This window comes from Salmo salar, chromosome 01, assembly GCF_965601325.2.
Source record: "Salmo salar chromosome 01, fSalSal1, whole genome shotgun sequence".
NCBI lineage: Eukaryota > Metazoa > Chordata > Actinopteri > Salmoniformes > Salmonidae > Salmo > Salmo salar.
In genome coordinates, this window is record NC_138291.1 from 115,082,548 (window position 1) to 115,106,500 (window position 23,953).

Consider the following 23,953-nt stretch of genomic DNA (forward strand, 5'->3'; position numbering starts at 1 on the left):
TGAGATATAACAAGAGTGAATTAACACTGTGAGGGAAGGGGGCAGAGGGGAGTTGGGGGGAGGGGGTATGGACATATGGAGGCGTTTTTGATGTGAACCACGGCCCTCTGGCCCTTCCTGTGAAAAACCCCAAACCCCAAACCCAGCGCCCAGAACATTTACTGATTAAAGAAAAGACCAAGAGACAACCCAGAAAACTTAGAGCTGAGAGCCGTTCCTTCAGGGCAGTGTGGCTGTGTAGCAGTGTGTGTGTGTGTGTGTGTGTGTGTGTGTGTGTGTGTGTGTTGTGTGTGTGTGTGCAGCCTTGATACCCCAGCTAGATGACAGGCTAATTTAGACTCATTGCTGTAATTGACTGGAGCTGGCAAGCGTCACTCCACCAGCCAGAGTAGAGCCGGCAGTCAGACAGGCATCATCCAGCACTTCACGCTGTTCACTCACCACTTCTGTTTGGTTCACCCATTGATTCCTACAGCTGATTACACCCCATGCCATCAGAGTGCAGACCCCACCCAGGCACATCCCAGGAGTCGTGGAAGTCACCCTCTCCTACAAGTCCAAGCAGTTCTGCAAAGGGGCTCCTGGACGATTTGTCTACACTGGTAAGTCCATTACACTGGCTACTACTCTGTCTTATTGCTCCTTCTCTTAACCCTCACGCCCTCTCTCTGTCTCTGTCTCTCTGTCTCTGTCTCTCTGTCTCTCTCTCTCTCTCTGTCTCTCTGTCTCTCTGTCTGTCTCTCTGTCTCTCTGTCTGTCTCTCTGTCTGTCTCTGTCTCTCTCTCTGTCTGTCTGTCTGTCTGTCTGTCTGTCTGTCTGTCTGTCTGTCTGTCTGTCTGTCTGTCTGTCTGTCTGTCTCTCTGTCTGTCTCTCTCTGTTGTTCCCCCTTCATTCCATTGTTACTTTCCATTCTCCTCTCCTCCCCCTCTTCTCTTGTCTCTCTCACTCTTTCTGTCCCTTTCTCTCTCCCTGTCTGTCTCTTCATGCTCTGCTAAGAGCTGTGGCCCACCCAGCTGTAACAATGACTCCCAGCGCTGCTCTGCTCTCCGGGCTGTAAAACGTGTGAGAGTTGCCTGGTTAGAGGTGATCCGAGGGGGTCTCTCTCTCTCTCTCTCTCTCTCTCTCTCTCTCTCTCTCTCTCTCTCTCTCTCTCTCTCTCTCTCTCTCTCTCTCTCTCTCTCTCTCTCTCTCTCTCTCTCTCTCTCTCTCTCTCTCTCTCTCTCTTTCAATTCAAGGGGCTTTATTGGCATGGGAAACATATGTTAACATTGCCAAAGCAAGTGAAGTAGATAATATACAAAAGTGAATTAAACAATAAAAATTAACAGTAAACATTACACTCACAGAAGTTCCAAAATAATAAAGACATTACAAATGTCATTTTATGTATATATACAGTGTTGTAACGATGTGCAAATGGTTAAAGTACAAAAGGGCAAATAAATGAACATAAATATGGGTTGTAATCACTGGTTTTGTGGGCAGTGTGCACATAGCCTGTCTTCTCTTGAGAGCCGGTTCTGCCTACGGCGGCCTTTCTCAATAGCAAGATTATGCTCACTGAGTCTGTACAAAGTCAAAGCTTTCCTTAAGTTTGGGTCAGTCACATTGGTCAGGTATTCTGCCACTGTGTACTCTCTGTTTAGGGCCAAATAGTATTCTAGTTTGCTCAGTTTTTTTGTTAATTCTTTCCAATGTGTCAAGTAATAATCTTTTGGTTTTCTCATGATTTGGTTGGGTCTAATTGTGTTGCTGTCCTGGGGATCTGTGGGGTCTGTTTGTGTTTGTGAACAGAGCCCCAGGACCAGATTGCTTAGGGGACTCTTCTCCAGGTTCATCTCTCTGTAGGTGATTGCTTTGTTATGGAAGGTTTGGGAATCGCTTCCTTTTAGGTGGTTGTAGAATTTAACAGCTCTTTTCTGGATTTTGGTAATTAGCGGGTATCGGCTTAATTCTGCTCTGCATGCATTATTTGGTGTTTTACGTTGTACACAGAGGATATTTTTGCAGAATTCTGCATGCAGAGTCTTAATTTGGTGTTTCTCCCATTTTGTGAATTCTTGGTTAGTGAGCAGACCCCAGACCTCACAACCATAAAGGGTTGTGGGTTATATAACTGATTCAAGTACTTTTAGCCAGATCCTAATTGGTATGTCAAATTTTATCTTCCTTTTGATGGCATAGAATGCCCTTCTTGCCTTGTCTCTCAGGGTTACCTGTGGTGCTGATGTTTAGGCCAAGTTATCTATAGTTTTTTGTGTACTCTAGGGCAACGGTGTCTAGATGGAATTTGTATTTGTGGTCCTGGCGACTGGACTTTTTTTGGAACACCATTATTTTTGGTCTTACTGAGATTTACTGTCAGGGCCCAGGTCTGGCAGAATTTGTGCAGAATATCTAGGTGCTGCTGTAGGCCCTCCTTGGTTGGTGACAACTCTCTCTCTCTCTCTCTCTCTCTCTGCTGTAATCCTATCCCTGTCCCATCTAGGGAGGCAGCTGCCAAGTCCTGTTAATCTCAAACCATCACAACACATCACATGACTCATCTCATGTCTCGCTGTGGCCACGCTTTTTCCGAAGACGGAAAATAAAAAAAACTGTGCAGAGAGACACATGTTGCATTGCAGAGGTTGTGTGTGTGTGTGTGTTGGGGACTGTGTGTGTGTGGATGTGTACATATGTGCGTGCCCGCATGTGTGTGTGTGTGTGTGTGTGTGTGTGTGTGTGTGTGCTTTCAGTCCTGGCTACGTGTGTGGGTTTGTGTTTATGTGTGGTGTGATAGTGTTTAGTAGTAGGGGTCACAATCTGGGACTGTCTGGGAGCCAGAGGCTGGTGAAGGCTAATCTATGGTCTGTAGCAGTTAGGGAAGGTGTGTGTGTGTGTGTGTGTGTGTGTGTGTGTGTGTGTGTGTGTGTGTGTGTGTGTGTGTGTGTGTGTGTGTGTGTGTGTGTGTGTGTGTGTGTGTGTGTGTGTGTGTGTGTGTGTGTGTGTGTGTGTGTGTGTGTGTGTGTGTGTGTGTGTGTGTGTGTGTGTGTGTGTGTGTGTGTTTTAGGGGCAGAGAAGAGAAGGAGAGGAGTGATGAGGGAGAACAGGTCAATGTCTGTCTGACCTGGAAGCTTCTGTCTGATCCCAAATTGACGAGGACGATATGAGATAATCACCAGGAATTACTCTCACTCCTTGAAACCTGATCCAGGACCAGCTAGGGCTCTGGGCTTTGGTTAAAAGTAGTGCACTATATAGGGAGTAGCGTGCAATATGGGCTGCACCCTAACATTTAACCCCCGCTGCAGGAATGGACCAGAGAACAAGAAGGCAGCTGGATCATGCAATAACAGTGTAGTGTGCTGTGTAAAGAGACATATATACATTAACACACGAATGGTGCTAATACCATCATATAGAGGTATATACATTAACACATGAATGGTGCTAATTCAGTCATATTATATACATTAACACATGAATGGTGCTAATTCAGTCATATAGAGGTATATACATTAACACATGAATGGTGCTAATTCAGTCATATTATATACATTAAAACATGAATGGTGCTAATTCAGTCATATAGAGGTATATACATTAACACATGAATGGTGCTAATTCAGTCATATTATATACATTAACACATGAATGGTGCTAATACAGTCATATTATATACATTAACACATGAATGGTTATAATACTGTCATATAGAGGTATATACATTAACACATGAATGGTGCTAATTCAGTCATATTATATACATTAACACATGAATGGTGCTAATTCAGTCATATAGAGGTATATACATTAACACATGAATGGTGCTAATTCAGTCATATTATATACATTAACACATGAATGGTGCTAATTCAGTCATATAGAGGTATATACATTAACACATGAATGGTGGTAATTCAGTCATATTATATACATTAACACATGAATGGTGCTAATTCAGTCATATAGAGGTATATACATTAACACATGAATGGTGCTAATTCAGTCATATTATATAGATTAACACATGAATGGTTATAATACCGTCATATAGAGGTATATACATTAATACATGAATGGTTATAATACCGTCATAGAGAGGTATATACAGTATACAGTTGAAGTCAGAAGTTTACATACACTTAGGTTGGAGTCATTAAAACTCGTTTTTCAACCACTCCACAAATTTCTTGTTAACAAACTATAGTTTTGGCAAGTCGGTTAGGACATCTACTTTGTGCATGACACAAGTCATTTTTCCAACAATTGTTTACAGACAGATTATTTCACTTATAATTCACTGTATCACAATTCCAGTGGGTCAGAAGTTTACATACACTAAGTTGACTGTGCCTTTAAACAGCTTGTAAAATTCCAGAAAATGATGTCATGGCTTTAGAAGCTTCTGATAGGCAAATTTACATAATTTGAGTCAATTGGAGGTGTACCTTTGGATGTATTTCAAGGCCTACCTTCAAACTCAGTGCCTCTTTGCTTGACATCATGGGAGAATCAAAAGAAATCAGACACGACCTCAGATTTTTTTTTTTAGACCTCCCACCAGTCTAGTTCATCCTTGGGAGCAATTTCCAAACGCCTGAAGGTACCACATTCATCTGGACAAACAATATTACGCAAGTATAAACATCATGGGACCAAGCAGCCGTCATACCGCTCAGGAAGGAGGCGCGTTCTGTCTCCTAGAGATTAACATGCTTTGGTGCGAAAAGTGCAAATCAATCCCAGAACAACAGCAAAGGACCTTGTGAAGATGCTGGAGGAAATAGGTACAAAAGTATCTATATCCACAGTAAAATGAGTCCTATATCGATATAACCTGAAAAGTCGCTCAGCAAGGAAGAAGCCACTGCTCCAAAAGCGGCATAAAAAAATCGAGACTACGGTTTGCAACTGCACATGGGGACAAAGATCGTACTTTTTGGAGAAATGTCCTCTGGTCTGATGAAACAAAAATAGAACTGTTTGACCATAATGACCATCGTTATGTTTGGAGGAAAAAGGGGGAGGCTTGCAATCCGAGGAACACCATCCCAACCGTGAAGCACGGGGGTGGCAGCATCATGTTGTGGGGGTGCTTTGCTGCAGGAGGATCTGGTGCACTTCACAAAATAGATGGCCTCATGAGGAAAGAAAATTATGTGGATATATTGAAGGAACATCTCAAGACATCAGTCAGGAAGTTAAAGCTTGGTCGTAAATGAGTCTTCCAAAGCGTCCCACCCGTGGTGCACTCCATCAACAGCAGGTGCATTTCAAGAGCAGCAAATTTGAATCCAAATAAATGTCAAAATTCAAATTTTTCAAACATACAACTATTTTACACCCTTTGAAAGATAAACATCTCCTTAATCTAACCACGTTTTACGATTTCAAAAAGGTTTTACGGCGAAAGCATAAATTTAGAGTATGTTAGGACAGTACATTTACAAGAGTTGTGTGTAATGTTGTGCCAATTCAAAGACAGGCGTCACCAAAACCATAAAATCAGCTAAAATTATGCACTAACCTTTTACAATCTCCAACAGATGACACTCCTAGGACATTATGTTAGACAATGCATGCATTTTTAGTTCTATCAAGTTCATATTTCTATCCAAAAACAGCGTTTTACTGTGGCGTTGATGTTCAGGAAATCGTTTCCCTCCAATAACCGGCATTCAAGTCAGCACCACAAATTAAATAATTAAAATTAGAAAACATTGGTAAAATATTATATTGTCATTTAAAGAATTATAGATTTACATCTCTTGAACGCAATCAACTTGCCAGATTTAAAAATAACCTTACTGGGAAATCACACTTTGCAATAATCTGAGCACTGCGCCCAGAAAAATACGCGTTGCGATACAGACTAGCCGCCATGTTGGGGAGATCTAAAATCGAAAATACTATGTAAATAATCCATTACCTTTGATTCTCTTCATCAGATGTCACTTCCAGGTATCACAGGTCCATAACGAATGTAGTTTTGTTCAAAAAAGCTAATCATTTATGTCCAAAAATCTCCGTCTTGTTAGCACATGATCTAAGCCCGCCGGACTTCACTTCATGAACGAGGGGAAAAAATATATTTACGTTCGTTCAAACATGTCAAACGTTGTATAGCATAAATCATTAGGGCCTTTTTTAACCAGAACATGAATAATATTCAAGGTGGACGAATGCATTCTCTTTTATAACGTATTGGAACGAGGGTACCCAACATGAACTCGCGCGCCAGGTGTCTAATGGGCCATCATCGTTCCATGGCTCTTGTTCGGTCAGATCTCCCTCCAGAAGACTCAAAACACTTTGTAAAGGCTGGGGACATCTAGTGGAAGCAATAGGAAGTGCCAAAATATTCCTCAGCCCCTGTGTTTTTCAATGGCATAGGTTTAAAGGTAATACAACACATCAGGTATCCACTTCCTGTCAGAATCTGTCTCAGGGTTTTGCCTGCCAAATGAGTTCTGTTATACTCACAGACACCATTCAAACAGTTTTAGAAACTTTAGGGTGTTTTCCATCCATATATAATAAGTATATGCATATTCTAGTTACTGGGTAGGATTAGTAACCAGATTAAATCGGGTACATTTTTTTATCCAGCCGTGCAAATACTGCCCCCTAGCCCTAACAGGTTAAGGACAACAAAGTCAAGGTATTTGAGTGGCCATCACAAAGCCCTGACCTCAATCCTATAGAATATTTGTGGGCAGAATTGAAAAAGGGCATGCGAGCAAGGAGGCCTACAAACCTGACTCAGTTACACCAGCTCTGTCCGGAGGAATGGGCCAAAATTCACCCAACTTATTGTGGGAAGCTTGTGGAAGGCTACCTGAAACATTTGACCCAAGTTAAACAATTTAAAGGCACTGCTACCAAATACTACTTGAGTGTATGTAAACTTCTGACCCACTGGGAATGTGATGAAAGAAATAAAAACTGAAATAAATCATTCTCTCTTTTATTATTCTGACCTTTCACGTTCTTAAAATAAAGTGGTGATCCTAAGTGACCTAAGACAGGGAATTTTTACTAGGATTAAATGTCAGGAATTGTGAAAAACTGAGTTTAAATGTATTTGGCTAAGGTGTATGTTAACTTCCGACTTCAACTGTATTAACACATGAATGGTTCTAATACAGTCATATTATTACATTAACACATGAATGGTGCTATTTCAGCCCCATATAAAAGTTCCATATTTAAAGCGGGAAGGGAGTGTTAGTCAGACTAAAGGGGACTACAATGGGAACTATCATCAGACTAAAGGGGACTACAATGGGAGCTATCATCAGACTAAAGGGGACTACAATGGGAACTATCATCAGACTAAAGGGGACTACAATGGGAACTCTTCTCAGGCTAAAGGGGACTACAATGGGAACTCTTATCAGACTAAAGGGGACTACAATGGGAACTCTTATCAGACTAAAGGGGACTACAATGGGAACTATCATCAGACTAAAGGGGACTACAATGAGAACTCTTATCAGACTAAAGGGGACTACAATGGGAACTATCATCAGACTAAAGGGGACTACAATGGGAACTATCATCAGACTAAAGGGGACTACAATGGGAACTCTTATCAGACTAAAGGGGACAACAATGGGAACTATCATCAGACTAAAGGGGACTACAATGGGAACTATCATCAGACTAAAGGGGACTACAATGGGAACTCTTATAGGACTAAAGGGGACTACAATGGGAACTATCATCAGACTAAAGGGGACTACAATGGGAACTCTTATCAGACTATAGGGGACTACAATGGGAACTCTTATCAGACTAAAGGGGACTACAATGGGAACTATCATCAGACTAAAGGGGACAACAATGGGAACTCTTATCAGACTAAAGGGGACTACAATGAGAACTCTTATCAGACTAAAGGGGACTACAATGGGAACTCTTATCAGACTAAAGGAGACTACAATGGGAACTATCATCAGACTAAAGGGGACTACAATGGGAGCTATCATCAGACTAAAGGGGACTACAATGGGAGCTATCATCAGACTAAAGGGGACTACAATGAGAACTCTTATCAGACTAAAGGGGACTACAATGAGAACTCTTATCAGACTAAAGGGGACTACAATGGGAACTATCATCAGACTAAAGGGGACTACAATGGGAACTCTTATCAGACTAAAGGGGACTACAATGGGAACTCTTATCAGACTAAAGGGGACTACAATGGGAACTCTTATCAGACTAAAGGAGACTACAATGGGAACTCTTATCAGACTAAAGGGGACTACAATGGGAACTCTTATCAGACTAAAGGGGACTACAATGGGAACTATCATCAGACTAAAGGGGACTACAATGGGAACTATCATCAGACTAAAGGGGACTACAATGGGAACTATCATCAGACTAAAGGGGACTACAATGGGAACTCTTATCAGACTAAAGGGGACTACAATGGGAACTCTTATCAGACTAAAGGGGACTACAATGGGAACTCTTATCAGACTAAAGGGGACTACAATGGGAACTATCATCAGACTAAAGGGGACTACAATGGGAACTATCATCAGACTAAAGGGGACTACAATGGGAACTCTTATCAGACTAAAGGGGACTACAATGGGAACTCTTATCAGACTAAAGGGGACTGCTCTCCTTGTCAGTGATTAGACAGCATTACTCTGAGGTGTTTTGAGTAACCCAGTATTTTTTGATCAATTCATAGATTTTTTAATGCAGTATTTATTAACTGTTGTTGAAATACGATAATGCAATGCTTTAATTGCTATTTTGTCTTTGACTAATACTGATGAGGTATATTTTTGTTCTAATTTCTACACTTTAATATTCATCCCATAAAAGCCTTGGAATTATTCAATTCTTAACAATTTCTTTCTAATTTGTGTAAGCACTATTGATTGGAAACAAATATTAACACATTTTTCAGTAGTAGTTCATTCTGAAACAGCCTTTTTGAACCTGATGTCTAAAGAGGTCTCTGTAGTTTAAGCGAGAGGAGGGAATGGTATTTTTTGGAAAAGTAAATGTATCTAATTGAATGGCCGTCTAGTTATTTAACCAAATTGTTTGGAGGAAATGGGTGTTAACAATCCTCCCAGCATGATTCTAGAATCAGAACAGCTCATGTAGAATTTAAAAGGTTCACACGGAGCCCCCTCCTTTTAAGCGACACACCCACTCACCAGGAATGAAAGGAATTATCCCAAATGACGGGGAGTCGACATTGGCTCCCTAGTGAGAGCAGCGTACTGTAGAGGTTCAGTATGGCGTGTTTATGTGGACCACTTTCCCTGTTTGTGAACAGATGTGAGCAGAGCAAGGAAGATGTTTTCTCTCATCTGTTGTACACCCTGTATTGAAGAGAGGGAGACTTAAAAAGCCATTACTCAACTGTGACTCAATGAGGCCTCATGTTTCTACTAGAAAGGTCCCGGTACGTTATGGGATCAATGAAACTGATCAGCTCACTGTATAGTAAAGAGAAGTATCCACCCACAACCCTCCACATTCTCTACACTACATGTGGTAGTCACTTAAAAATGGCCCGTCCTTGGCTAGCATCCACCTTCACAATGGCTAGCATCCACCTTCACAATGGCTAGCATCCACCTTCACAATGGCTAGCATCTACCTTCACAACTGCTAGCATCCACCTTCACAATGGCTAGCATCCACCTTCACAACGGCTAGCATCTACCTTCACAACGACTAGCATCCATCGTCACAATGGCTAGCATCTACCTTCACAACGGCTAGCATCTACCTTCACAACGGCTAGCATCCACCTTCACAACAGCTAGCATTCACCTTCACAATGGCTAGCATCCACCTTCACAACGGCTAGCATCCACCTTCACAACAGCTAGCATCCACCTTCACAATGGCTAGCATCCACCTTCACAATGGCTAGCATCTACTTTCACAATGGCTAGCATCTACCTTCACAACGGCTAGTATCCATCTTCACAATGGCTAGCATCTACCTTCACAACGGCTAGCATCCACCTTCACAACGGCTAGCATCTACCTTCACAATGGCTAGCATCCACCTTCACAACGGCTAGCATCTACCTTCACAGTGGCTAGCATCCACCTTCACAACGGCTAGCATCCATCTTCACAATGGCTAGCATCTACCTTCACAATGGCTAGCATCTACCTTCACAACGGCTAGCATCCACCGTCACAATGGCTAGCATCTACCTTCACAACGGCTAGCATCCACCTTCACAACGGCTAGCATCTACCTTCACAACGGCTAGCATCCATCTTCACACCGGCTAGCATCCACCTTCACAACGGCTAGCATCTACCTTCACAACGGCTAGCATCCACCTTCACAACGGCTAGCATCCATCTTCACAACGGCTAGCATCTACCTTCACAATGCAAACTACACAATTCACCAACCAGCCTAGAAACCAAAGTGTTATGACATTACAACACAGAGGTGTTTACAGGTCTTTGGTGTTCGTTGAGATGTGTCTGTAGTGTCAACAGCATCGGTGAGTCTGCTGGTTTAAAGAGACAGTCGATCATTATTTTCCATCACAGCCAACACAAACGGGCTGTCTCAGAGGTCATCGCTCTTTAAACAAATGACTTCGTCTTCGTACTCGAAGCTGAAAATTTGCCCCCTTTAATTGCCTCCCACACTGCCTCTCTCTCTCTCTCTCTCTCTCTCTCTCTCTCCCTCTCAGTGCCTCGCGGCGTTGGACTGCTGGGTCAAGTGGTGTTGGATTTAAAACGTCAGTTAAATGTTACATGTTGAATGGTGGCAGCAGGGCAGGAATAATGAGGACACACAGAGGAAGGATCCAGAAGGCTGACTCTGAATGGGGTTGGACATACATATAAACTGTAGGGGTGTACGGGTCTAATGGTATGTGTAACTCTGGTGTTAAAGGGGCCTTTATCTGATGCTTTCCCATTGTGTCGTTCTGTGTGAGCCATGCTGTTACTGTTAGTGTAGCTGGGGCCTGAACAAGCTTCTACACTAGTACCTCGTATAGTTGTAACCTTGTACGCTGTACATTTGTATCCTTGTACGCTGTACATTTGTAACCTTGTACGTTGTACATTTGTATCCTTGTACGCTGTACATTTGTAACCTTGTACGCTGTACATTTGTATCCTTGTACGCTGTACATTTGTATCCTTATATGCTGTACATTTGTAACCTTGTACGCTGTACATTTGTATCCTTGTACGCTGTACATTTGTAACCTTGTACCTTGTACGCTGTACATTTGTATCCTTGTACCTTGTACGCTGTACATTTGTAACCTTGTACGCTGTACATTTGTATCCTTGTACGCTGTACATTTGTAACCTTGTGCCATGTACGCTGTACACCTGTATGTCTGGTCCACTATCATGGCTATTTCAGGCTCCAGCCCTGTAGCCTTCTTCCTTCCCGATAGAAAATGGTACAGCTGTTTATCAGTCCTATAGCTGTCTGTTCCTCTTCTCTTCTGTCCAATCCTTTGTGTCCTTTGAAGATCTGCTTGTTCTCGCTGTGTTTTTGTTGTTGTTGTGCTTTAACCTTGTTTTGTTCCTTGTTCCGCCGTGTCTTTTGTTACCCACAAGGCCGTTTGTGGTGGCAGGCGAGTGTCTGATACCTGTATCGGTTATCCATTGATCAGGCCTGGCAGCAGGAACAGGCTGTCAGGAGGATCCCAGAGAAATCAAAGAGCTTCCTTCCGTGTTTTGTCTTCCTGCCAATACTCCTCACTGTAATAAGTCATCCAGCGCTGAGCAGGCACTTTTTAACAGGAGCTTCCAGATGTTACGTTTAAGCCCCTTCTATTGGATTGGACGGAGAAACTTGTTTCTTACTCCCTTTGTTGTCCTATCGGCTTGTTAGTAAGCTGCTCTGATGAGTTCAGCTAAAAAGAAAAGAAAAAAAATATTTGCCTAAAAATGTTGGCAGCCACTTTTTTATTTTTATTATATTACCTAAAATTTGGAGACAGACAGAGATATTTTCTTCTTGTGTGGGAGTGAGAAAGGGAGTGAGAAAGGGAGTGAGAAAGGGAGTGAGTAAGGGAGTGAGAAAGGGAGTGAGAAAGGGAGTGAGTAAGGGAGTGAGAAAGGGAGTGAGTAAGGGAGTGAGTAAGGGAGTGAGAAAGGGAGTGAGAAAGGGAGTGAGTAAGGGAGTGAGAAAGGGAGTGAGTAAGGGAGTGAGAAAGTAGGAAAGAGAGAGCGAGAGAGAGAGAGTGATGAATCACAGAGCAAGAGGAGGGAGATAGAGGAGAAAGAGGTGTGACTTGTGGTTGAGAGGTAATAGAGTCTTTATCATGGCTGCTGCCTCCTGAACACCCTTTATAACCCACCCTGAACTATGACAGGCTTCAGGAATAAACCTCAGCATTGCCTCTAATTGCATCAAAGCTATTGCTTTCTATTTAGGCATGGAGGCACGATCACTGACAGCCTGCATGGCCTTTCTGCCTCGCTGGAGGCCAGGGGAGGGAATAAAGACCGTGCCGACTGGGCTATCATACCGCCGACACTATTTGTCCTAATCAGTGACACCCATTTACCAGAATTGTTTAAAATGAACTATATCTCATACAGAAATGGTACATTTTACAGACCGCCATTCATCACAGGGAAATTGTGGTTGCCGGTAAACCTTTCCTTTACTTACAATGGGGATGGTGAGACATGCATCAAAATGCAAAAAAAAAAAATAGATTTGCGAGGGAGAGCTGTCACACATTTATCAGGGATAAAGGAACATTATTTGTTAATTTCCCAACCCGGCCCCTGACAGAGTGCTTCATCTTATGGTCCTGTGCTGACCACCATGGTCCTTTCTGTTAGGAGGACAAGTCAAGCACATTTCTTTTTCTTTTTTTTTGCGGCTGCTTCTCTCTAACAAGATCAATTTGTCTATCAGCGTACGACACCTCTCTCCATCTCTCCATTCCTCCATACCTTCCTTTTCCACTCCAGAAGAATTTGAACAGCCGCTGGACTCTGTTTGTCTGTTACTCTCTGTGGATTTGGGTTCTTCAGTACGGTAGAGCCTGGGATCTAGCATTGGCCAGAGGAGGGTTGATAAATCACAAAGTTTTCTTGTCAAGGTGAATCTATCGACTTTACTGCACCAAAAAACTGAGGAAATGTAGAAGAGAGGAGACAGCCATTCATCATCCCAAAAAAGGACAAAGGGGTCATTTCACCGCTTCACTCAAATAAAGAAGACTGGAGATGTACTGTTGAAGTGTTCCTGGTCTTCTCCAGGCCTCCCTATTGGACACAGGTCCAGGGCTCCCTATTGGGTGCAGGTCCAGGGCTCCCTATTGTCTGCAGATCCAGGGCTCCCTATTGGGTGCAGGTCCAAAGTAGTGCACTATATGTTGAATAGTGTATCCAGAATCTCCAGGTCTTCAGCAGCACTGTGGCACCAGAACCAGACTTCCTCTGCCATGTTCATTTAAAATCCATTATCACCAGTCCCAGGTCCAGGTCTGGGTTTCCCTTCCTGTCTTGTTATAATGTATGTCCATCATACCATTTCCTAACCGTTTATCCTGAAACTGGTTTCTAATGCTATTTATTAGCGCAGTCACTCTCTCATTTATTTTTTACACATTTTTCTCCCCAATTTCGTGATGTGCAATTGGTAGTTACGGTCTTGTTCCATCGCTGCAACTCTGCTACGGACTTGGGAGAGGCGGAGGTCGAGAGCCTTGCGTCCTAGCAAGCTGCACTGCTTCTTGACACACTGCTCGCTTAACGCGAAAGCCAGCCGCACCAATGTGTCGGTGGAAACACCGTACAGCTGGCGACTGAAGTCAGCCTGCAGGCGCCCGGCCCGCCACAAGGAGTCGCTAGAGCGTGATGGGACAAGGTAATCCCTGCCTGGCCAAACCCTCCCCTAACCCGGAAGACGCTGGGCCAATTGTATGCTGCCTCATGGGTCTCCCGGTCACGGCCGGCTGTGACACAGTCTGGGATCGAACCCGGGTCTGTAGTGACGCCTCAAGCACTGCAATGCACTGCTGCGCAACTCGGGAGGCCTCTCCCTCTCCCTCTCCCTCTTTTAAAACTTAGATGTTTAGAGGTAGTAAATATCACAACACATGGTGCTTTACAAACCCTGCTCCCAAACAACAAACCCTGCTCCCAAACAACAAACCCTGCTCCCAAACAACAAACCCTGCTCCCAAACAACAAACCCCGCTCCCAAACAACAAACCATGCTCCCAAACAACAAACCCTGCTCCCAAACAACAAACCCTGCTCCCAAACAACAAACCATGCTCCCAAACAACAAACCCTGCTCCCAAACAACAAACCCTGCTCCCAAACAACAAACCCTGCTCCCAAACAACAAACCCTGCTCCCAAACAACAAACCCTGCTCCCAAACAACAAACCCTGCTCCCAAACAACAAACCATGCTCCCAAACAACAAACCTTGCTCCCAAACAACAAACCCTGCTCCCAAACAACAAACCCTGCTCCCAAACAACAAACCATGCTCCCAAACAACAAACCATGCTCCCAAACAACAAACCTTGCTCCCAAACAACAAACCCTGCTCCCAAACAACAAACCCTGCTCCCAAACAACAAACCTTGCTCCCAAACACCAAACCATGCTCCCAAACAACAAACCCTGGCCCCCAATAAAAAAATACTAATAAAAAAACAAAACTATTTCTTGTTAAATACTAGCTAGCTCCTGTATCAGCCTTTATCTCTATACTATCTACAGTACAATCCACCAGGCTCCCTCCTCCTCCTCCCCTCCCCACGGACTGAGCTCTCTCCAACTCTTTCTCCCTTTCTTCCTTTCTCCCTCTCTCTCTCTCTCTCTCTCCAACTCTTTCTCCCTTTCTCTCCCTCTCCCTCTCCCTCTCCCTCTCCCTCTCCCATTGTGAAGGTGGATGCTAGCCGTTGTGAAGGTGAATGCTAGCCATTGTGAAGGTGGCCCGGCCCACTCTACACTACTTTGTAAAGAGTGTTGTTTGAATGCAATCCAATAGTTGTGGCCTAGCTAGGGTTGTTTCTCTCTTCACAGTGCATAAGACAGTCGAGTTATTATCTTCCTGGTGTGGTGCGTTGTTGTCAAATCACCTTTATTTACGTCAGACACCCGGCCCGGGTCAACCCGACCGCCGACTGGTTCATGTGCTGTGGTGGGAAGGCAATGCCACATCTCACCAGGCCTGGTCGTCAGGAGAGGAGTTGGGGTCCTTGTGCCAATGGAACATCTGGGGGTCTGGTTTGGTTAGGATGGGAGGTGAGGTGGGAGTAGAGGGAGGGGTAGGGTGGGAGGTAGGGTGGGAGTAGAGGGAGGGGTAGGGTGGGAGAAGGGAGGTGGAGTTGGAGTAGAGGGAGGTGAGGGTAGGGTGAGAGGTGTGGTGTGGTGGAAGTAGAGGGGGGTGAGGGTAGGGTGGTGAGGTGAGGTGGGACTAGAGGGAGGAGAGGGTAGGGTGGGAGGTGAGGTGAGGTGGGACTAGAGAGAGGAGAGGGTAGGGTGGGAGGTGAGGTGAGGTGGGACTAGAGGGAGGAGAGGGTAGGGTGGGAGGTGAGGTGAGGTGGGACTAGAGGGAGGAGAGGGTAGGGTGGGAGGTGAGGTGAGCTGGGACTAGAGGGAGGAGAGGGTAGGGTGGGAGGTGAGGTGAGGTGGGACTAGAGGGAGGAGAGGGTAGGGTGGGAGGTGAGGTGAGGTGGGACTAGAGGGAGGAGAGGGTAGGGTGGGAGGTGAGGTGAGGTGGGACTAGAGGGAGGAGAGGGTAGGGTGGGAGGTGAGGTGAGGTGGGACTAGAGGGAGGAGAGGGTAGGGTGGGAGGTGAGGTGAGGTGGGACTAGAGGGAGGAGAGGGTAGGGTGGGAGGTGAGGTGAGGTGGGACTAGAGGGAGGAGAGGGTAGGGTGGGAGGTAGGGTGAGGTGGGACTAGAGGGAGGAGAGGGTAGGGTGGGAGGTGAGGTGAGGTGGGACTAGAGGGAGGAGAGGGTAAGGTGGGAGGTGAGGTGAGGTGGGACTAGAGGGAGGAGAGGGAAAGAAGGGTTACAGGGGAGAGACACTTCCTCTACTAATTAGTCTAAGAACATAACACTCTCCTCACTGCCAGGGAGATGTGCTCTTGTAAAGGGGATATTTCATGTCATTGTTTGATGGCATGTAATTATACTGTGACTTGTGAAATCCAAGGCTGTAATTGAAACAAGTGGCAGAAATTGAGCACGATCTCTCCCATTTCCCCTTTCCCTCCCTCCCTCTCTCCCTCTCTCCCTCTCTTCCCCACTACAATTTCCCCTTTCCCTCCCTCTCTCTCTCCCCCTCTCCCCTCCCCATTCTGCCTTTCCCTCCCTCCCTCTCTCTCTCCCTCTCTTCCCTGCTACAATTTCCCCTTTCCCTCCGTCTCTCTCTCCCCCTCCCCATTCCCCATTCCATATTCCCCCTTTTCCCTTTCCCTCCCTCTCTCTCTCCCCCTCTCCCCTCCCCATTCTGCCTTTCCCTCCCTCCCTCTCTCTCTCCCTCTCTTCCCTGCTACAATTTCCCCTTTCCCTCCGTCTCTCTCTCCCCCTCCCCATTCCCCATTCCATATTCCCCCTTTTCCCTTTCCCTCCCTCTCTCTCTCCATCTTTCCCCCTCTCCCTTTCCCCTTTCCCTCCCTCCCTCTCTCCCCCTCTCCCTTTCCCCTTTCCCTCCCTCCCTCTCTCCCCCTCTACATTTCCTCTTTCCCTCCCTCTCTTTCTCCCCCTACCCATTCCCCCTTTCCCCCCTCTCCCTCTCCCTCTCTTCCCCATCTACCATTACCCCTGTCCCTCCCTTTCTCTCCCCCCTCCCCATTCCCCCTTTCCCCTCCTCTCTCTCTCCCTCTCTTCCCCCTCTACCATTCCCCTTTCCCTCCCTCCCCCTCTCTATTTAAAGAAGAGAAAATAGGACCTCAGGATGATTAGGGTATATTTATCTCACCTCTTTGCTATTTTGAATGACTTTATAATGCTTCTTTAAATAGGTTGTCCTTGCTACTTCAGGAACGCTAGTCCTGCTCTGCTCGGCTAGTCAAAGACAGGATGGATGATAGATGTGGGGTTTAGCCTTCCCTGGCCTCTGTGTCTCCTCTCCTCTTCCCAGGTCTCGGTCCTGCCATACACTCATTGGGTCTGTCAAGAAATGGCACCCTATTCCCTATATAGTACACTACTTTTGACCAGGGCCCTATGTAGGGAATAGGGTGCCATTCAGAACAGAGACAGCATCTGTGATTGGAATCCATTGCCAAATGTATTGAGAAATGAATGAGAAAGAAGCAAAGTATTGACTATGAGAGGAAAACACAACTCATCCTACATGAGGAAATCGCAGCAATAATTTAGCTGCCATTGATTTATTTTTTGCAGCTGCCCTGTCCTTGTATTGATCTTCATTTTACAATATTCATTTGCACCTGCGATCGGCTGTGAGAGGGAACCAATTTGATTTGAAATCAGTTGGTTGGCTGTTAACCTGAGACTGGTACTACTACAGCCTTCATCGATGTGGTTCACTAAGTACCGTTGGGCTAGTGGTGGGGGTTTGAGGTTGGGGGCTGGGGTCTGTTGTATTCTGCCTTTTAATATTACTCTGTCAGAAATTACATTTCAAGTCTATTTCTGTTAAATATAACAGTGGGACCACCACCATCCCTCGGCTGAGTGTCCATCTCCTCAGCCTGCCTGTCTGCGCACGGCGCTTTAACCCTGGCAGGAACAATCTCCTTTCTGCCTGTCTGCAATTCAGCCCTCCCTCTCTCTCCTCCTCTCTCCCTCTCCTCCTCCTCTCTCCCTCTCCTCCTCCTCTCTCCCTCTCCTCCTCCCTCTCTCTCCTCCTCTCTCCCTCTCCTCCTCCTCTCTCCCTCTCCTCCTCCCTCTCTCTCCTCCTCCTCCCTCTCTCCTCCTCTCTCTCTCTCATCATAATACCTGTGTCGGTTCAAAGTTCATGAAATTTCTATGAGCATTGATCTGTCGCCATTGATTTTTAAATGTTTTATTCGGCTGCTAGATCTTTTGAAGTTTTAATTTGCGGAGCGTTTTATTTTCTGGGAGAGTTCCCACCGGTGTCAGAGTGTATATACGCGTGACGTATTGACTGGAACGCTTTGTGAAAAGGGGTCTAAATTCAAACTACTGTAGTTGAAGGGAATATTGTAGTCGCCATTTTTCAACAGTTTGTCCTTCTATTTAAAACACTGGATGACGTTAGATATCCTTTTTGGTAAGGTTTCTGTTTGGTGAGAAAAAGCGTAGTGTTTCTAGTAGATCAGTAGCAATCAGTCGAGGTTCTGGAGTGTTCAATCATTTCATCCTGGCAGTCTATTTCACCTGGTCATGTTCACCTAGTTACCTCTCCCTGGAACATTTCATATCTTCAAGGTGATATAATTGCTATTGGCGTTTTCTACCCTCTGATCCGCCAGGTTAATGTGTAAACGACTTGTCAGCAAATAGCACTTTGTCCCTGGAATCACCAACACCCCCTCCAGGGGAATGACTTTAGAGGAGCAATTTGATTTGACTTTATTTAATTTTTTACACATTACCAGTGTTCCCTTTTTTTTAATATCTGTAGTGGAGTATAGAACAGCCCCTCTGTCCTTCTCCCTCCCTGGTTCACAGTAACAGCAGCCTCCCTGGCAGAGATAGTGGAGTATAGAACAGCCCCTCTGTCCTTCTCCCTCCCTGGTCCACAGTAACAGCAGCCTCCCTGGCAGAGATAGTGGAGTATAGAACAGCCCCTCTGTCCTTCTCCCTCCCTGGTCCACAGTAACAGCAGCCTCCCTGGCAGAGATAGTGGAGTATAGAACAGCCCCTCTGTCCTTCTCCCTCCCTGGTCCACAGTAACAGCAGCCTCCCTGGCAGAGATAGTGGAGTATAGAACAGACCCTCTGTCCTTCTCCCTCCCTGGTCCACAGTAACAGCAGCCTCCCTGGCAGAGATAGTGGAGTATAGAACAGAAGACCCTCTGTCCTTCTCCCTCCCTGGTTCACAGTAACAGCAGCCTCCCTGGCAGAGATAGTGGAGTATAGAACAGCCCCTCTGTCCTTCTCCCTCCCTGGTCCACAGTAACAGCAGCCTCCCTGGCAGAGATAGTGGAGTATAGAACAGCCCCTCTGTCCTTCTCCCTCCCTGGTCCACAGTAACAGCAGCCTCCCTGGCAGAGATAGTGGAGTATAGAACAGCCCCTCTGTCCTTCTCCCTCCCTGGTCCACAGTAACAGCAGCCTCCCTGGCAGAGATAGTGGAGTATAGAACAGCCCCTCTGTCCTTCTCCCTCCCTGGTCCACAGTAACAGCAGCCTCCCTGGCAGAGATAGTGGAGTATAGAACAGACCCTCTGTCCTTCTCCCTCCCTGGTTCACAGTAACAGCAGCCTCCCTGGCAGAGATAGTGGAGTATAGAACAGCCCCTCTGTCCTTCTCCCTCCCTGGTCCACAGTAACAGCAGCCTCCCTGGCAGAGATAGTGGAGTATAGAACAGCCCCTCTGTCCTTCTCCCTCCCTGGTCCACAGTAACAGCAGCCTCCCTGGCAGAGATAGTGGAGTATAGAACAGCCCCTCTGTCCTTCTCCCTCCCTGGTCCACAGTAACAGCAGCCTCCCTGGCAGAGATAGTGGAGTATAGAACAGCCCCTCTGTCCTTCTCCCTCCCTGGTCCACAGTAACAGCAGCCTCCCTGGCAGAGATAGTGGAGTATAGAACAGCCCCTCTGTCCTTCTCCCTCCCTGGTTCACAGTAACAGCAGCCTCCCTGGCAGAGATAGTGGAGTATAGAACAGCCCCTCTGTCCTTCTCCCTCCCTGGTCCACAGTAACAGCAGCCTCCCTGGCAGAGATAGTGGAGTATAGAACAGACCCTCTGTCCTTCTCCCTCCCTGGTTCACAGTAACAGCAGCCTCCCTGGCAGAGATAGTGGAGTATAGAACAGACCCTCTGTCCTTCTCCCTCCCTGGTTCACAGTAACAGCAGCCTCCCTGGCAGAGATAGTGGAGTATAGAACAGACCCTCTGTCCTTCTCCCTCCCTGGTTCACAGTAACAGCAGCCTCCCTGGCAGAGATAGTGGAGTATAGAACAGCCCCTCTGTCCTTCTCCCTCCCTGGTTCACAGTAACAGCAGCCTCCCTGGCAGAGATAGTGGAGTATAGAACAGACCCTCTGTCCTTCTCCCTCCCTGGTTCACAGTAACAGCAGCCTCCCTGGCAGAGATAGTGGAGTATAGAACAGACCCTCTGTCCTTCTCCCTCCCTGGTTCACAGTAACAGCAGCCTCCCTGGCAGAGATATTGGAGTATTGCACAGCCCCTCTGTCCTTCTCCCTCCCTGGTCCACAGTAACAGCAGCCTCCCTGGCAGAGATAGTGGAGTATAGCACAGCCCCTCTGTCCTTCTCCCTCCCTGGTCCACAGTAACAGCAGCCTCCCTGGCAGAGATAGTGGAGTATAGCACAGCCCCTCTGTCCTTCTCCCTCCCTGGTCCACAGTAACAGCAGCCTGCCTGGCAGAGATAGTGGAGTATAGAACAGCCCCTCTGTCCTTCTCCCTCCCTGGTTCACAGTAACAGCAGCCTCCCTGGCAGAGATAGTGGAGTATAGAACAGACCCTCTGTCCTTCTCCCTCCCTGGTCCACAGTAACAGCAGCCTCCCTGGCAGAGATAGTGGAGTATAGAACAGCCCCTCTGTCCTTCTCCCTCCCTGGTCCACAGTAACAGCAGCCTCCCTGGCAGAGATAGTGGAGTATAGAACAGCCCCTCTGTCCTTCTCCCTCCCTGGTTCACAGTAACAGCAGCCTCCCTGGCAGAGATAGTGGAGTATAGAACAGAAGACCCTCTGTCCTTCTCCCTCCCTGGTTCACAGTAACAGCAGCCTCCCTGGCAGAGATAGTGGAGTATAGAACAGCCCCTCTGTCCTTCTCCCTCCCTGGTTCACAGTAACAGCAGCCTCCCTGGCAGAGATAGTGGAGTATAGAACAGCCCCTCTGTCCTTCTCCCTCCCTGGTTCACAGTAACAGCAGCCTCCCTGGCAGAGATAGTGGAGTATAGAACAGCCCCTCTGTCCTTCTCCCTCCCTGGTTCACAGTAACAGCAGCCTCCCTGGCAGAGATAGTGGAGTATAGAACAGCCCCTCTGTCCTTCTCCCTCCCTGGTTCACAGTAACAGCAGCCTGCCTGCTACGTCTCAGTCGGACTCGACAACAACAGCAGACTCTCTGGTTGACATGGTGTTGTATTTTCAAGGCCTGCTCAAAAAAACAGTAATAATGAGGGTGGTCTGTTTTCAGCGAGGACAAAACTAACTGAATTATTACCAACGCATGATTGGGAAGTAGCAGGAAGATGAGCATTATTAAAATGAAAATGGAACTCATTTATAGCCTGAACCCAGCAGCTGGCGGGAGCAGACCAAGGCTGTGTCCCAAATGACACCATATTCCCTATGGACCCTGGTCAAAACTAGTGCACTACGTAGGGAATAGGGTGCCATTTTGGGGTGCATTCCAAATGAATTCCTTCCTGTTTTTATTAAGGGAGTCAGATTATTCAGTCAGGAGGAAGAAATGAGAGTAAATTACCCCAGCTGTTCCTGGTCTTCTCTCACTCTTCTCTTCTCCCTCTCTCTCTTCTCCCTCTCTCTCTTCTCCCTCTCTTCTCCCTCTCTCTTCTCCCTCTCTTCTCCCTCTCTTTTCTCCCTCTCTTTTCTCCCTCTCTCCTCTCGCTTCTCTCTCTTCTCTTCTCCCTCTCTCTTCCCCCTCTCTCTCTTCTCCCTCTCTCTTCTCCCGCTCTTCTCCCTCTCTTTTCTCCCTCTCTCCTCTCGCTTCTCTCTCTTCTCTTCTCCCTCTCTCTTCCCCCTCTCTCTCTTCTCCCTCTCTCTTCTCCCGCTCTTCTCCCTCTCTTTTCTCCCTCTCTCCTCTCGCTTCTCTCTCTCTCTTCTCCCTCTCTTCTCTCTCTCTCTTCCCCCTCTCTCTTCCCCCTCTCTTCTCTTCTCCCTCTCTTTTCTCCCTCTCTCCTCTCTCTTCTCTCTCTTCTCCCTCTCTTCCCCCTTCTCTCTTCCCCCTCTCTCTTCTCCCTCTCTCCTCTCTCTTCTCCCTCTCTTCCCCCTTCTCTCTTCCCCCTCTCTTTTCTCCCTCTCTCTTCCCCCCTCTCTTCTCTTCTCCCTCTTCTCTTCTCCCTCCTCCCTCTCTTCCCTCTCTTCTCACACTCTCTTCTCACACTCTCTTCCCCCTCTTTCTTCCCCCTCTCCCTCCCTCCTTCAGAACCCCCTGTAAAACAATGGGCTTCTGGCGTTAAAAGACACTTCCCGTCCATGTTTTGGTTTCTCAGTGTGTGTGTGTGTGTGTGTGTGTGTGTGTGTGTGTACATTTTACTGTACTTCACTGTTCTTCACAACAATAGTAAACCACTTAAAACTCAGAGGTGATGACATTTTGACGGTCCTCACTTGTAAGAAGGTTACTTTAGGCTCAGGGTTAAGGTTAGAATTAGGGTTCGAGTTAGGGGTTAAGGTTAGAATTAGGGTTTGAGTTAGGGGTTAAGGTTAGAATTAGGGTTTGAGTTAGGGGTTAAGGTTAGAATTAGGGTTCGAGTTAGGGGTTAAGGTTAGAATTAGGGTTCGAGTTAGGGGTTAAGGATAGAATTAGGGTTCGAGTTAGGGGTTAAGGTTAGAATTAGGGTTTGAGTTAGGGGTTAAGGGTTAGGGTCAGGGAAAATAGGATGTTGAATGTTAATCAATTGTTGGTCGCCTAAAAGTCCTCACAAGTATACTAAGACATAGCAGGTTATCAATGGCTGTTGTCATGTGATCTGATTGGAGGTTATCAATGGCTGTTATCATGTGATCTGATAGGAGGTTATCAGTGGCTATTGTCATGTGATCTGATAGGAGGTTATCAGTGGCTGTTGTCATGTGATGTGATAGGAGGTTATCAGTGGCTGTTATCATGTGATCTGGGTGTATGGGTGCTGTATTTTCTATTGTGTTGTTATTATGCCATAGTTCTCATATTGTAAAATAAAGGCTTGTCTCTGCCAAGCATCTAGTGTTGTACAGAGAGTCGCTTTACTGAAGAATGTTGTTTCTGTGAGAACAAGGTCAAAGCTTTCCATCATTTAAGCACACACACACACACACACACACACACACACACACACACACACACACACACACACACACACACACACACACACACACACACACACACACACACACACACACACACACACACACACCACGTGCAGTAATCATCTAAGCAGTGTTTTCTGTAAGGATCCAGAGTCTCAACATCCTCTGATCTAAATGAGGTCTGATGAAGCTAATTACCATCAGGATCCCAACCTGACCCCAGTCAGTACCTCACTTTACATTCACCTGCAGCAGGAGAAGGTGTGTGTGTGTGTGTGTGTGTGTGTGTGTGTGTGTGTGTGTGTGTGTGTGTGTGTGCGTGCGCATGCCTGCATGTGCCTAGGTCTCGTGTTCTCTCCCTCCCCATCTCTCCTCGTCTTCCTTTCCCTGTCGTTTACCAAATCAGGATAAAGGCAGAGCATCTGAGCTCATTACCAAACACATCTTCTCCCTGGTGAAAGACCTGCATCGTTCATCACAGGCCTTAAACAGACATGAGCGCGGTTTGATTTAACGCTAAGCCTTAGCTGAGGACAAGGCCTGGTCTGGAACACAGAGAACAGGAAGAGCTAACAAACAACACTATGATGGGACATATCTAACACAGGACTAGATAGTAGCCAGACAACACTATGATGGGACATATCTAACACAGGACTAGATAGTAGCCAGACAACACTATGATGGGACATATCTAACACAGGACTAGATAGTAGCCAGACAACACTATGATGGGACATATCTAACACAGGACTAGATAGTAGCCAGACAACACTATGATGGGACATATCTAACACAGGACTAGATAGTAGCCAGACAACACTATGATGGGACATATCTAACACAGGACTAGA

At 46.2% G+C, this 23,953-nt stretch overlaps 1 protein-coding gene across 17 annotated transcripts in view; it reads left to right on the top strand.

The window, feature by feature from the left end:
• LOC106613918 (transcription factor COE3) overlaps window positions 1-23,953 on the top strand; it is a 195,184-nt gene that overhangs the window by 141,553 nt on the left and 29,678 nt on the right. For all 17 annotated transcript variants that reach the window (XM_045687634.2, XM_045687643.2, XM_045687599.2 and 14 more), the window contains exon 10: window positions 476-602. In XM_045687634.2, coding sequence (XP_045543590.1) covers window positions 476-602 — 127 coding nt within the window. The remainder of the gene's footprint in view (window positions 1-475; window positions 603-23,953) is intronic.